The sequence below is a fragment of the Puma concolor genome, chromosome D1 (assembly GCF_028749965.1).
Source record: "Puma concolor isolate L17-30 chromosome D1, mPumCon1.1.hap2, whole genome shotgun sequence".
NCBI classification, from domain to species: domain Eukaryota; kingdom Metazoa; phylum Chordata; class Mammalia; order Carnivora; family Felidae; genus Puma; species Puma concolor.
In genome coordinates, this window is record NC_141676.1 from 68603677 (window position 1) to 68619516 (window position 15840).

A 15840-nucleotide genomic window follows, 5' to 3' on the forward strand; every position below is an offset into this window, starting at 1 on the left:
AAATTCTGTGTGTGTAGAGTGTGTGCATATACTATACATAGATACATAGTGTGTGGGAACTATATACAGAAAGAGAGGCATATGTATGTGTATATATATATACATATATATATGGCATATATATACAGCACAGGTTTAATGCCTGTGTTATATAAAAACATATATGAAATATATACATTTCACTCTCAAAAAATTCTTTTTACTGTATAATATATATTATAAATGACCATTTAACAAACTAATCATTGTAGAACAAAAGTTAGTGACATTTGTGGCTAGTTCTGTGCAAAGAAAATAAATAAGAGATGTTTCTATTTTTTGAAGCTTAACCACCTTAAAGTTTTGGGTCACTGTAACACGAATCATGTTAAATCATGGAAACCTAAGAAGCTGTACACTACGAAAAAGACTTTACCGGAACCAAGCAAATAAGTAATTTTAGGCACAATAGAAAAAAAAAAAATCAAATTCTTTAAAATGTAATATGAAATAAAACAAAAATTAAGAAATATCAGATAAGACTTTATTGTGCGAACTTGATGAAACGTCAGCCCACAGGTGAGCTGTAAATTCTACTGCAAACTTTGCTGTCTCAAAAGGGAAAGATAACCCTAAAAGAAAATTATACAAGAAAGCTCGAGAACTAATTATTGAAAGGACTTAAGCATATTTAAAATTGGAGTTAAACAACTCAAAGCAAGGTTATATGTGTTGTATGTGGCAATATGCATGTTCTGAGCTTTCACTGAAGTTCAGACTAACCAAGATACTAAGAATGTAGTATCCAAAGTCATATGAATTAAGATACTGTTGGTAAATGTCTTTTCACTTCTTTGCTTATGAATTTAAGTGAGAAAAAATTACAGTTCAACCCATAAAGACCAATGATAATAGTCAAGACAAAAAACAAAATCCCAAAACCCATATTAAAGAAACTTTGGCCTCTGGTTTTCTTGCACTTCTGAAATATGACAATGGACTATCAAAACAACTGTTATCTCTTAATCTAAAATTATTTATGGAATTTGTCTGAAAAAAAAACACTTTTCTGTTTCAAAAAATATGAGGAGGGAAAACATTTAAAATTCATTGCTTACAGAACAATGCATGCCATACCCCATAATTAGGAATAGGAGACAGTGATAGAGAAATCCAAGTTGATATTTGGGTACACGCTAGGTTTTTAAATATCTCTTTGCATTTTGTTTGCTATATCCATCATATGCATGGGGAAAAAATGATTGCTGAAGTTAACCCTAAAAGTAGTAAAAAGTAAATTCTGATGAACTCTGAAATGATCCACAGAATGCTGCCAGGCTGTAGTTATAAAAGAATTGGTCATCAAAACATAAACACTACCTGTTTGAAGTTCAAATAGAAAACAAAAAGGCTTACAAAAGAGCGAGCAGCAGGGAGCACTTTAATAAAACTTGTAAACACAGAAAACAAAACTTTAGTGCCCAGACACATTAAAATACTCCCCCAGTAAAATAAAAAGGTGAAACACTTAACATTGATATATTTTTTTAAGATTCTTATTTTAGGTATTAAACCTTAACTGCCTTTTTTTTTTTTTTTCTGAAAGGCAATCACTTTTGGACTTCCTTCAATAAGAAATCCAAGTTCAAAAAGCTAACAGAGATGTAATTCACTTAAATTATGCAACTGTAAATTCCACATCTGGCCTGTCTAGCTCAGTGCTGAATGAATAGTGTCAGAAAACCTCTCCAATAATAACGCAGTCCTTCCGGACAAGGGGTAAATCTCCCAAACTTAGGCTCAACTTTGGAGGCTCATTAGCCACAGCAAGTGAATGTCAGCGGGGTGACAACAGTGGGGTAGTGGTGCCCACACAGTGGAAGCAACCAGCCCACCCCGAGCAGAGGATTTGTATGACCAATATCACCAACTTCCAATGATAATAATTTGTTTATATGAACAGGATGGTCAGATATCCCACAGATCATACCCTAATGCCATTATAACCACTAAATTTAATCCCCAGCTGTTAATTAAGCTGCACGAGCACAGGCAGCTCATAGCACTTTTTAAAAGAAAGACTTTAAATCCTAATCTAAAGCATGCTGTATAGCTTTTTACCTTCTCTGATTTCTTGGTTCTGGCCTACCTAAACAATTTTCATCTTTTCCTCCCCCAACTCCACCCCCCAAGTGTGAGCCTGAACCTGAATAACAAACAGTTAAACCTGAAGGTCACTTCACAGCAGCGTTCCAACATGCTCCCCCAGCAAGGCTGCTCGGCAACAATAAAACAAAGCCCTTGCAACCACCTGTAATAATCTGCCTGCTCAGCCAGCAATCGGAAAAGTCCTGAAGCTACACAAGGTAGACATTTTCTGCAGCTGGTTTAACATGTATATTGTGCCCAGTTGCCGGCTCGCCTCCTCTTACCTTCACGTTAGTCCGGAGTGCACAGTAACATGCAAAGAACATTGCAGTAAATAAGGAGCATATGGACCGGTATTCAGCTTCTCAGCACAGCGCAAGCCCCACACACACGATCCTGGGCATGTGCTACTAAGGAGCATCCGTTCCCTCTGTCAGTTTGAAAATGCATTGATCTCTGTTTTCTCTGACTACAAAACGACATGTCTTGAAGGCACTGAGTGAGAGCTCAAAATCTCTTCATTGGCTATATATAGCATTGTGCCCAGTAATTTCAATTAGCTGAGAATTCAGCATCTGAAAGTTAAGACTTCAGTTGCTTTTCCTTCTAGCATTTTAAATCACTGGGTTTAAAAAAAAAAACGGGAGGGGGGAATGAGCTCACTCAGGAAGGAGGGGGGGAAAGGTGAAGAATGAAATTTAACCAATGAGTTACTTATATTTCTGGAGAGCCCTGGTATTATCCTATTAGATACTTTACAGCGGGACTGCACCGGGCAGACTCTAAATGAAGAGGAAACCCCTTTTCCTTAGGAGGTTTAATATGGGCTCTGCACTAGATTCCAGGCTATTCTGATGCAGCACCCTGTTTGGCAAATACTACAAATCACTGCAAACACATTTCATTCTGCTTTTTATGTGGAATAGGAACAAGACCAAAGGATCACTGTCTCCTCAAGTCCCCTAAAATGTAAGCTGGCTTCCTCTGGGGTGATCTGTGGTTACATGCCTGAGAAATACCACCTTCTCTTTCTTCCCTGTCCTATAATATCTGTTACATCTTCCAGGGATATCTAAAGTTAGTAGGCTTGCTACCAAAACGCTGCATCTATTTTTTTCCAAAACTAAGCTTTATTGGTAAATTACAATCAATATAGAGGATGGGATTAGAATGAAGATAGAAAATTCCAGGGGATAACATAACCATACATTCAGTAATTACTGCTGCTGAATGTAATATGTTCAGCTGGGTCTGGAAGGGAAAGAGCAAGAGAGAAAAATAAAAGCTTCTGCCCCCATGAATCCATACGGGAAAAAAAAAAGAACTTAATTCAAAAACATCGTCAGATCCTACTGTCTGTTGTCATTCCAGTCAGGCACCGGAGGCTGCAAATTAACTCAATTTTTACTGAGCCAAAAGGACAAAGTCCAATTTAAGGTTCTAAACTCTTATTTCCAGCCTTAGAAAGCCCTAATTCTCAGCTAGAATTCTAAAGCTATCTGGTGAAATGCAAGCAGAAATGAACAGTTCTCACTGCAGCAAAAATAGTGGGAGGAAAAAGAGTGGTTATGTCTTTGCCACGACGTTCCCCATCAGCTTACAGCAACAGGGAAGATCAGCATAACTCACTAGAAAAAGCTGCAGTGACTTTTAGGATTTTTCTTTAATATGTTTTGCATAAGCCACCTCCCCTCTGGAGCCTGCAGTGGTGCTGAGGCACCGTCAGAGCCACTGGGCATTTCTCCTGGGCAATGAGGTGAGGCGGCTTCAGGAAGAAGCAAGGTATTTAAGGGAGAGAAATTAAAGGAAGAAGAAAATCAGGATTTTCTATTTCTCTCTTAATGACAAGCATTCAGAAAGTGTCGTCAGTTCTGACTAAATAGCTATTTTGGGCTGTCATTGTTTGTGCCTTTTTTAGGAAGGAAAAAAGGCAATCTTGTCTTAAGCTGGAGATTCTCTAGCATCGTAAGAGAAGGCAGCTACTTAATTTGATTCCCAGTTCCGTCTGTCATATGAGCCCAGGTAATTACAAATGGTAAGCACTTGCAACACAACCAGTGACTTCCAGGACATTAAAACATCAACATGGAGGCCCAACTCTCATCATTCCACAACTTTTATTAATGGCTTCAAGTGCAAAACCAAACATTTCAGTTCATAACACTTTTCTCCCCTGAGGTCATAGCAGGTCACATTTCCTGCAGCTACTTCCCAATAAACAAGCCCAAACATAGCAACTCAATACCATGAAAAACTTAGAATTTTAAAATGCTTTCTCTATTGGGGGGTTAGAAGATTTTTAAAAACCAATTTTTTAACCTGTCAATAAGTACTGTTAAGTTTTTTGTTTGTTTGTTTGTTTGTTTTTTCCAATTAGGGATTGTGGAGGGGAAAAGCCGCTTTATAATAGCTTTTTTATTATTATTTTAATGGACCCTAGGGTGTTTGGATGGCCCAGGAGAGACAGAAAGAGCTGGAAAGTGTTACAAATCTGAGAGCCTTTCACAGGGAAGAATGAAACAAAAACAAAGTTACAGGTGAAAAAGCACATGAAGGTTTCCCTGTGAGGCAATCAGGGACAACTTCTGACAAAACTTCAGATACGGTGTTAATGTTTGTACATTCTTCTTCTTTTTTTTAATGTTTATTTTTGAGACAGGGAGTGCAAGCAGGGCAGGGGCAGAGAGAGAGGGAGACAGAGGGTTTGAAACCAGCTCTGAGCTGACAGCAGAGAGCCTGATGCAGGGCTTGAGCCCACAAACCTCAAGATCATGACCCGAGCCTAACGCTTAAGGGACTGAGCCACCCAGGTGCCCCAATATATGTACATTCTAAAGAAAGGCTCTTTTTACGTTGAAGATCTGCTTAAAACCCCTCTGTGCACCTATTTACCCCATAGCATCCCAGTAAGGACCTGATCCAAACCTGATCCAAACTTAGTGCCGAATTTTCCTAACCATACTAGGACCGCTGACTTATTATTCTCATTTTATAGATGCAGGAAAAGCACTAAGCACAACGACAATGTCCCACTAAAAAAATATTCCCCATTTTTAGGCAAAAGTTCAACAGGACAATGTACCCACTAAAAGAATAAGATTTGCTATGGTAGAAGGAAATGATAGCTGGCTAAATGATAATATAAATCTGATAATATATTTATCTATAATAAATTATAATATATTTTTGATACAGCATGGTTCCAATATTCATGAGCTAGAAGTCCTGGAAAACTATTTCCACCTCAGATCCTCTCTTTTACCGTTTATAAAACAGAGATGCCTAAGATGGGGTTAATACTTCACTCCTAATGTCATTGAGAAGATTAAAGATAAATCCCATCACCAAAAAAGTCTCGATGGATCAAAAATTTAAGTATAAAAATTGAAATCATAAACATATTAGAAGAAAACAGATTTGGTTTTGGTATATAATATTGGAGTGGAGAAACCTGAAGACATATGAAAAAAAATAAACAACTAACTATATAAAAATATAAAACTTCTTCTTGGTTAAATTATATACAATGACAAATGGCAAAATGGGAAAATAATGCAATATATTCAATGGAATATTTCCTTAAAATACAAGGAATTTTCATAACTCACTAAGAAAAAGCATGAAACTGAATGAAAAAAGAAGTAAAGAACATAAAGTGGTAGTTCACAAAAAGACCACAAAACATTTAAAATACTCCACCTCCTTCATATTTAGGGAAAAGCATAAAAATTAGAAAAGATTTTTTAAATTGATATATCAAGTACTAATGATGAAAACTTTGTTAAGGGCATCAAATCTATAAAATATTTTAAAAGGAGCATTCTCTTTGATGTATTGATTCAACTTCAACTCCTGGGAATTTATCCCAGATAGATGTAGATATATGGAGATAGAGATACACACACACACACACACATGTATATATATGTATTATAAATATCTATTAGCACAAGACTTATCTGTAAGATTATAGTTTATCGATACCACAGAATACTATGCAATTATGAGAAAAATATGAGGTACATGTACAAATTGTTATATCAAAAGATGTTCAAGTTATAATTTTAAACACAAAAGAAGGTTGCTTAAACATAAAAGAAGAGGTTGTATAGTATGAGCCTATATTTGTATGCATATTTATATATAATTGTGGTAGAGGGGTGTGTGTGTGTGTCTGTGGATGTGTGTGTAAAATTTTGACAGTGTTGATCACTGGGGATTGGGATGAGGCTTAGAAAGGGAAATCAGACATTATTCCTTTCATTTTTCCTTTTACATCATCTATATACTACAGGGGCCTCATCTACAATGAACTATTTATCCAACTATCCTCTCTCAGTAAATGAGAGAAATAAAGACACAGTAGAGGACCTGTGAGGGGATTTGCCTGTTGATCATGACACAGGGATGGACATGTACCCATTCCTGAGTATGTTACCTCCTGAGTACTTCCTGTAGTGTGGACATCCTCCTAGAATGCATGCAAGTCTAATGTGTAATATATATTTCTTAAAGCATGGCCTTTAACACAAGACAGCTACTTTATTTGTTTCTTAAATGAAAAAGTGGCTATCAAGTAAACTTGATTCTTGTCAATTTTTACCTTAAGCACTTAATTTAGAATGTGACATCTACATATATTTGTATTTCTTCTCTCTCTCTTTTACAATGAACATTGCTATAGACTGAATGTTTATGCTCTCCCCAAATCTCTATGTTGAAAATTAATCCCCAGTATAATGGTATTTGGAGGTGAGGGCTTTGGGAGATAGTTAGGTCTTCGTGAATGGGATTAGTATCCTTATAAAAGAAGTCCCAGACAATACCCTTTCCCCTTCCACCATGTGAGGACACGATGAAAAGGCAGACATCTATGAACCAGGAAGTGGACTCTCACCAGACACCAAATCTGCTGGTACCCTGATCTTGAACTTTCAGCCTCCAGAACTGTGAGAAATAAATTTCTATTGTTTATAGGCCACTCAATCTATAGTATTTTATTAGAGCAGCCCAAATGGACTAAGACAAGCATATAATACTTTTTAGACTATAACTTAGTTTTTGTAATTTTTTTTAATATTAAAGCAATTTGCAATTATAATTTGGTAATAAGAACAGCAACAGCATCTTTTAATATGGACAAATAATTCATATATCTGGACAAAATTTCCCTTAAGTACAAAATAAGGAAGTCATACTATCTAGTTCTTTCTTATAGGCAGAGAAACTTTGGTAGGTTTACTTGCTTTTTGTTTTATTTAATTAGGACAGATAAGATATGTTTAAATGTTAAGGATCAACTAGATTATATTCCAGACCAATTAAGTCAGAATCTCCGGAGATGGAACCCAGGCATTACCATTTTATAAAATTTCTCAAGTGATTCTAATGTGCAGTTAGGACTGAGGATTATTTAAAGCAGAGTCAGCTGCTGGTTCCATAAAGGACCAGAGAGTGAATATTTTACCCTTGCAAGCCATATGATCACTGTCACAACACTAATTCTATTACAACTACTCAACTTTGATGTTATAGTGAGAAAGCAGCCATAGACATTACATAATGTGTTCCAATAAAACTTTATTAATAAACATTAAAATTTGAATTTCATATAATGTTCACATGTCAGGAAATACTATTCTTGATCTTTTTCAAACATTTAAAATGTGAAAACATTTTTTAGGTTGTAGTTTGCCAATCCCTACTCTGGAGTCTTGAGCAGTGGTTCTCAAAGCATGGTCCTTCAAGTAGCAGCATCAGCAAAAACTGGGAATTTCTTAGAAGGCAACCAGACAGAAACTCTAGATTTGTAACTCACAAATCTCTGTAAACAACCCCACCGTGTGGTTTTTCTTTTTTTTTAAATTTTTTTTTTTCAACGTTTTTTATTTATTTTTGGGACAGAGAGAGACAGAGCATGAACGGGGGAGGGGCAGAGAGAGAGGGAGACACAGAATCGGAAACAGGCTCCAGGCTCTGAGCCATCAGCCCAGAGCCCAACGCGGGGCTCGAACTCACGGACCGCGAGATCGTGACCTGGCTGAAGTCGGACACTTAACCGACTGCGCCACCCAGGCGCCCCCCGTGTGGTTTTTCAAGTGAACTATTGTTTGAAAACCATTGCTCTAATGGAAGAGAGGAAAACTGATAGTTAAGTCTCCCACAAAAGCAGGAAGAGATGAATTCCAGAGTATAGATAAAAGAATTAGCCCTAGAGTAGAAGTAACATAGAAAACACAGAGAAAATGACTGTAAGTGCAAATGAGATCATTCTAGAGTGGAGGTTCAAGACTGAGATAGAGGCCAGTTGAGCAAGGGACCACATGACTAACTAACACCTTAGAACTAACTAGATCCTTTTCCTCTTAGTAACACTAAAAGCTCTTAGACCTTGAATTAAAAAACCAAACCAAACCGAAATAAAACAAACAAACAAACAATGACTTGGCTTTAAATTCCTTTTCTACCGCTTATTAGTTGAGTGACCTTTGACAAATTACATAACCTGTCACTGATTCACAGAATTCCTCTGTAAAATAAATAAACCTACTTTGCAGGGATGTTGTAATGACTAAAATAAATAAGTGTGCAAACTGCTTGACTAGTACCTGGTACATAGTAAATTTCAGTGGTAGTTTTTAGTGTGAAGAAGGTTGAAATGACAGAAGAAAGAAGAAATATAAAAAGATGTTATCATTACTCTCTATCAAGTTCTGAATACATAGAAGATTCCCCACAGGGGTTCCCAAACCCTCTTGGCCTTCCCTAGGATTTCCAATCAGCCCTGAAAGGGATTCTCTGAAAGTTTGTTTATCTCATTATAACCTCTGAACCAATTTCATATAATTGGAATTCCTTGTATCTGTCTTGTAGTTTTAAAATAATTACTAATTTAAAAATTACAAAGCATTTCAGAGCTTCTCAAGAAATTCCACCAAAGTATCCCTAAAATTAGAAGGGAATTCATTTATTATCAGTGAAGGGTAGGAACAAAATGGAATCTCTTTAATGTCTCATTTGTTATCTTTAGAATTCACAAAAATTTTCAATTCAAGTTGACAATATCTCTGTATTTGTTATAAAGTGATGTTTTATATTACTTACTGATGACTAGATTTAATAAGCCAAGAAGACTGTGCACTGTTTATCCCATGGCTTCAAGTACCCTCTGGCATACATACTACTTATGCATGCTTAGGGGTGCTTTTGCCTCAGTTCACAAAGTAGAAATACATTCAATTCTTTTTTTTTTTAATTATTTATTGTTTTTATGTATTTTCATTTTATTGAGAGAGAGAGAGGGAGTGCGAAAGCAGGGAAGGGGCAGAGAGAATCCCAAGCAGTCTCCATGCTGCTAGCTTAGAGCCCGATATGGGGCTCAAACTCAAGCATGGTGAGATTATGACCTGAGCTGAAAGCAAGAGTCAGATGATTAACTAACTGAGCCACCCAGGTGCCTCAATTCCATTTAATTCTTGATCTTCACTTCACCGTTGAAGATTTGTCATCATCCCTTTGTATCCAGTGAGAACACAGGAGGTTTCCCCTATATTTTCTTCTAGGAGTTTTACAACTTCAGGTTTAATATTATGTAATGTATTTAGAGTTGATTTCTATGTATGCTGAGATAAGGGTTCAATTTTATTCTTTTTTTCATGTGAATGTTCAATTTTCCCAACGCCATTTATTGAATAGACTATCCTTTCTTCATTGTGTTCTTAGTGCCTTTGTCAAAGATGAGTTGGCCATATATGCAAGAAATTATTTCTGGGCCCCTCCTTTGTGTTCCATTGGTATATTTCTGGTTACATACCAGTACTATACTGTTTTAACTATTAGAGCTTTTATATAATTTGAAATCAAGAAATGTGATGCCTCTAGCTTTGTTCTTGTTGCTCAAAATTGCTTTGGCTATTCAAGGCCTTTTGTGGTGCCAAATGAGTATTACGATTTTTTTTTTTTTCTTCTGTAAAAAATGCCATTGGAGGGGCGCCTGGGTGGCTCAGTCGGTTAGGCATCCGACTTCAACTCAGGTCACGATCTCGCGGTCCATGAGTTCGAGCCCTGCGTTGGGCTCTGGGCTGATGGCTCAGAGCCTGGAGCCTGCTTCGGATTCTGTGTCTCCCTCTCTCTCTGCCCCTCCCCTGTTCATGCTCTGTCTCTCTCTGTCTCAAAAATAAATAAACGTTAAAAAAAATTTTTTTTTAAATTCCATTGGAATTTTGATTCAGATTGCATCAAATCAGTGTTATATGAACATTTTAGCAATAGAAATTCTTCCAATCCATAAACATGGAATATCTTTCTATTTATTTTATTCATGTCTTGTACCTGATCATGGAGAAAAAGCTTACAGTTTTCCATTATTGAGTATGATGTTAACTGTGGGCTTGTCATATCTGGTCTTTGAGTCACATTCCTTCCACACCTAATTAGTTGGGAGTTTTTGCAATGAAAGGATGTTGAATTTTGTCAATTATATATATATATATATATATATATATATATATATATATATATATATTTGAAGTAAAATTAACATACAGCGTTATATTTGTTTCAGGTGTATGATATAATAATTCAACAATTCTAGACATTACTCAGTGCTCATTACAATAAGTGTGCTCATGATCTCTTTTATCTATTTCACTCGTCATTCCTCCCCCCAATATTAATTCTTCCAATCAATGAACATGGGCTATCTTTCCACTGATTTGTGTTATCTTTCATTCTATAAGTGTGGGATACCACATTTATAGACTTGTGCATGGTAAACTATCTTTGCATCCCAAATATAAGTCCCACTTGATCATGGTGTATGATTTTTTAAGGTGCTGTTGAATTCAGTTTGCTGGGATTTTGTGGGACTTTTTGCACCTATATTCATCAGGGATATTGACCTATAATTTTCTTTTCTTGTAGTGTCTTTGTCTGACTTAAGTATCAGGGTAATACTGACATAAAATGAGTTTAGAAGTGTTCTTTTCTCTTCAGTTTTCTAAAAGAGTTGAGAAGCGTTTGTATAATTCTACTTTCAACCTTTGGTAGAGAAGCACTTGGGTGGCTCAGTCTTAAGAGTCTGACTGTAGCTCAAGTTATGATCTCATAGCCTGTGTATTCTAGCCCCACATCAGGCTCTGTACTGACAGCTCAGAGCCTGGAGCCTGCTTCAGATTCTCTGTCTCCCTCTCCTCCTGCCCCTCCCCTGCTCATTCTCTCTCTCCCTCTCTCTCTCTCTCAGAAATAAATAAATGTTAAAAAATTTAAAAAAATAAAAGAAAATAAAAAAACCTTTGGTGGAATTCACCAGTGATGTCATCTGTTTCTCAGCTTTTCTTTGTTGGGCTATTTCTGATTACTGACTCAATTTCCTCAACTTGTTATTAGTCTGTTCAGATTTTCTATTTCTGCATGATTTAGTTTTAGTAGGTTGTATGTTTCTAGAAACATCCATTTTTCTAGGTTATTGAGTTTTTTATGCTTAGAATAGCCTCTTATGATCTTTTGTATTTCTGTGGTATCATTGTAAAGTCTTTTGTTTCATTTCTGACTTTGAGTCTACTCTTTTTTTTCCTTATTTACGCTATCTAAAGATTTCCATTTTGTATATCTTTTCAAAAAACTCTTAATTTTTTATGTTTTTTTCTTCTTTTTCTAGTTTCTAGCTTGTTTTATTTTTGTTCTCATCTTTGTGATTTCCTTCCTTCTGGTAACTTTGGCCTTAATTTGTTCTTCTTTTTCTAGTTCCTTATGGTGCAAATTTAGGTTATTTATTTGAGATCCTTCTTTTCTTCTTACTGTAGGCATTTTATGCTGTAAACATCCCTCCTGGAATTTCATTTGCTGTATCCCATAATTTTTGGTATGTTTGTTTCCATGTTTCTATCATTACTTATTTCACTATATGTATATATTTTTTTCCATTTTGATTTATTCTTCAATCTTTTGATTGTTTAGGAGTATGTTTAATTTACACATATTTCTGAATTTTCCAGTTTCTTTCCTGTTATTGATTTCTAGTTTCATACCACTATGGTTGAAAAACATTTTTATTACAATTTCAGTCTTCTTAAATTTGTTAAGGTTTGTTTTGTAGCCTAATATATGATCTGTCCTGGAGAATATTCTTCATGTGCTAGAGAAGAATGTACATTCTGCTGCTGTTCAATAAAATGTTCTGTATATATCTTTTAGGTATATTTTGTCTAGAGTATAGTTCAAGACCAATGTTTCCTTATTGATTTTATGTCTAGATGATCAAATCATTGTTGAAAGAGGGGTAATGAAGTCCACTATTAGTATTGCATTGCCATTTATCTTCCCTTTCAGCTCTGTTAATATTTAGTTTATATATTTAGGTCATCCAATGTTAGGTGCATACATATTTATAATTGTTATATACTCTTGATGAATTGACCCCTATATTATTATATAATAATGTTCTTTGTCTCTTGTTATAGTTTTTTTCTCCTTTTTTAATTTAAATTTTAGTTAGTTAACATACAGTGCAATATTGGTTTCAGGAGGAGAATTCAGTGATTTATCACTTATATAAACACCCAGTGCTTGTCACAAATGACCTCCTTAGTATCCATCTCCCATCTAGCCTATGTCCCACCCACCTCCCCCTGTTAACCCATAGTTTACTCTCTATCATTAAGAGTCTCATGGTTTGTTTCCCTCCCTCCTCTTTCCCCTTCCTTCCCATATGTTCATCTGTTTCATTTCGTAAATTCCACATATGAGTGAAATTATATGGTATTTGTCTTTCTCTGATTGACTTATTTCACTTAGCATAATACATTATAGCTCCATCCATGTCATTGCAAATGGCAAGATTTCACTCTTTGTGGTGGCTGAGTAATATTTCATTGTATGTATATACATAATATATACAATGTATATATATATAATGAATATGTATATTACACCACATCTTCTTATTACAGTTTCTGACCTAAAGTCTATTTTGTCTGATCTAAGCATAGCTACCCCTGCTTTCTTTGGATTTCCATTTGCATGGAATATCTTTATCCATCCCTTTACTTTCAGCCTATTTGTATAAAAGTGATGTGAGTCTCTTGTAGGCAGTATGTAGTTGAGTCTTTTCTTTCTTTCTTTTTTTTTTTTTTTTTCTTTTTGGTTCATTCAGCCACTCTATATCTTTTGATTTGAGAATTTAATCCATTTACCTTTAAAGTAATTGTTGATAGATAAGGACTTACTGTTGCCATTTTGTTAGTTGTTTTCTGACTGTTTTACACTTCTTTCTTTTCTTATTGTTTTCCTTTATGATTTGATAATTTTTCTCAAGTAGTATGCTTTTGATTCTTTTTCCTTTATCTTGTGTGTATCTACTATAGAATTTTGTCTTTAGGTTACCATGAGGCTTAATAAAACATCCCATAGTTAGAAAAGACTATTTTAAGCTGATTATAATTTAAATTTGATTACATACAAAAAATCTACCTGCTTATTTCAAACCCCCACACACATTACATTTTTTGACATTGCAATTTACATATTTTATATTATGCATCCATTAACAAATTATTGTAGTTATAGTTATTTTTAACACTTTATTTCTTTGCACATCCCTGTTACAGTATAGAGTCTTCTGAATTTGACTATATACTACCTTTACCAGTGATTTTTAAATTTTTTATATGTTTTTCTGGTACCAATTAGTGTCTTTTCTTTCCAACTTAAAGAAATTCCTTTAGCAATTCTTGAAAGGCAACTCTAGTAGTGATGAACCCCCTCAGGTTCTGTTTGTCTGGGAAAGCCTTTCTTTTTCCTTCACTTCTAAAGGACAGCTTTGCTGGGTAAAGTATTCTTAGTTGGCAATATTTTTTCTTTCACCACACTGATTTCATCATCTCACTCTCCTCTAGTCATCGAGGTTTCTGCTGAGAAATCTCCTGATACCTTTATGGAGATTCCCCTGTATTAGCCAAATCTCTTCTCTTGCTGCTTTCAAACTTCTCTCTTGATCTTTGATTATAATGTATTTTGGTGAAGACCACTTTGGGTTGAACTTTTTGGGGACATTAGATCTTCATATACCTAGGTATCCAAATCATGCTTTAGATTTGGGAAGCTTTCTTCTTTTTCCCTTCTCTCTCTTCCACTATTCCTATAATGTGTATATGGGTCCTCTTTATGGTATCCTATAAATCCTGTAGGCTTTATTCACATTTTTCTATTCTTAATTTTCCTTTTTATTTTTCTAACTGCATTATTTCAAATGACATGTCTTCAAGTTTACAGATTCTTTTTTCTGCTTGATCATGTTTGTTGTTGATGTTTTCTATTGTAATGTGCATTTCATTCATCGTATTCTTCAGCTCCAGAATATGTTAGCTCCTTTTTTAATAATTTATCTTTGTTGAGCTTATTTTGTTCATGTATTGGTTTCCTAATTTTTTTTGGTCAACTATATTTTCTCTCTTGTAGCTCACTGAGTGTCCTTAAAACAATTATCTTGAATTATTTTTACAGTAATTAAAAGATTTATACTTCTTTGGAGTCAGTGACTGGAAAATTATTTTGTTCCTTTGCTGGTGTCATCTTCCCTTCCCTTCCCTTCCCTTCCCTTCCCTTCCCTTCCCTTCCCTTTCTTTCCCTTCCCTTCCCTTATCTTCCCTTTCCTTCTTTCATGTTTCTTGTGGCCTTGTGTTGACGTCCAAGCATTTATTGAAAAAGTAACCTCTTCCTAATTTTTCAGACTGGTTTTGGTGCATAAAGAACTTCACCTACAGATGAGTGTGAGGGCACCAGTTGAATGGGGTTTGGCAGTTCTGAGTCTGGAGAGGGTTCATCAATGCAGTCTCTGCCAGATGAGGACAACATCATTAAACACTGTAGGAGTCCTCAGTATCCAAAGCTGTGGGTGTCTGAAGTGGTGGTGAGTGCTGTTGGGATCTTTAATGGTGATGGCTGCCAGGGTCCTCCTGATTTCTTTTTCTTCCTTAGGGGATGTCATAGCCAAGGGTATAACTCTTGGTTTTAGGTCTAGCTTATGGGTGCATCTGAACTGGCACTGGTGTCAGATGTGTGAACACCTGTGGAGTGGCTGTGGAGTCAGGTTCTGGAGAGTGACCATGTGTGCAGCAATGATATCTCTATGGTCTGGTGTGCAGTACAGGCACTTATGGATCAACTGTGGATATAGGGTCCAGAGTACAGGCACACATAGAGCAATAGCAGCACTGGGATATGGGGTGAAGGCAAACCTGAGGTGGTAATGTCTGGTGTCTGAGATGCAGGCATGTGGTGTGGTCATGGAGTGAGGATCTGAAGCATGGATGTGCATGAAGAAGCTCCAGCTCTGAGTTCCAGAGCATGTGCAGAATAGGAAGGAATGGCAGACCTGGTCCTTGGCTGGTACAACAGCAGCTCTTTCTTCTTGTGTAGCTATTCTCAATTATTCCACTGTGCTTTGCTGCATGCTCTTATTTTTTTTTTAACGTTTTATTTTATTTTTCAGACAGAGAGAGACAGAGAATGAACAGGGGAGGGTCAGAGAGAGAGGGAGACACATAATCCGAAGCAGGCTCCAGGCTCCAGGCTCCGATCTCCAAGCTGTCAGCCCAGAGCCGGATGCAGGGCTCAAACTCACGGACCACGAGATCATGACCTGAGCTGAAGCCACCCAGGCACCCCTGCATGCTCTTATTTAGATTTGTGAGCAATCGGAGGGCTATATTCATT

At 36.1% G+C, this 15840-nt stretch overlaps 1 protein-coding gene across 12 annotated transcripts in view; it reads right to left on the reverse strand.

Annotated features, from left to right (window-relative positions):
- The window catches only part of DLG2 (discs large MAGUK scaffold protein 2), a 2060086-nt gene that overhangs the window by 1395410 nt on the left and 648836 nt on the right, over positions 1 to 15840 (reverse strand). Inside the window, exon 1 of one of the 12 annotated variants that reach the window (XM_086678465.1) lies at positions 2412 to 2724. The exons of the other annotated variants lie outside the window; for them this stretch is intronic. Within the exon in view, the coding sequence (XP_086534591.1) occupies positions 2412 to 2453 (42 nt within the window). The 5' untranslated portion in view covers positions 2454 to 2724. Of the gene's footprint in view, positions 1 to 2411; positions 2725 to 15840 lie in introns of those variants that run through there. 12 annotated transcript variants of the gene reach the window in all.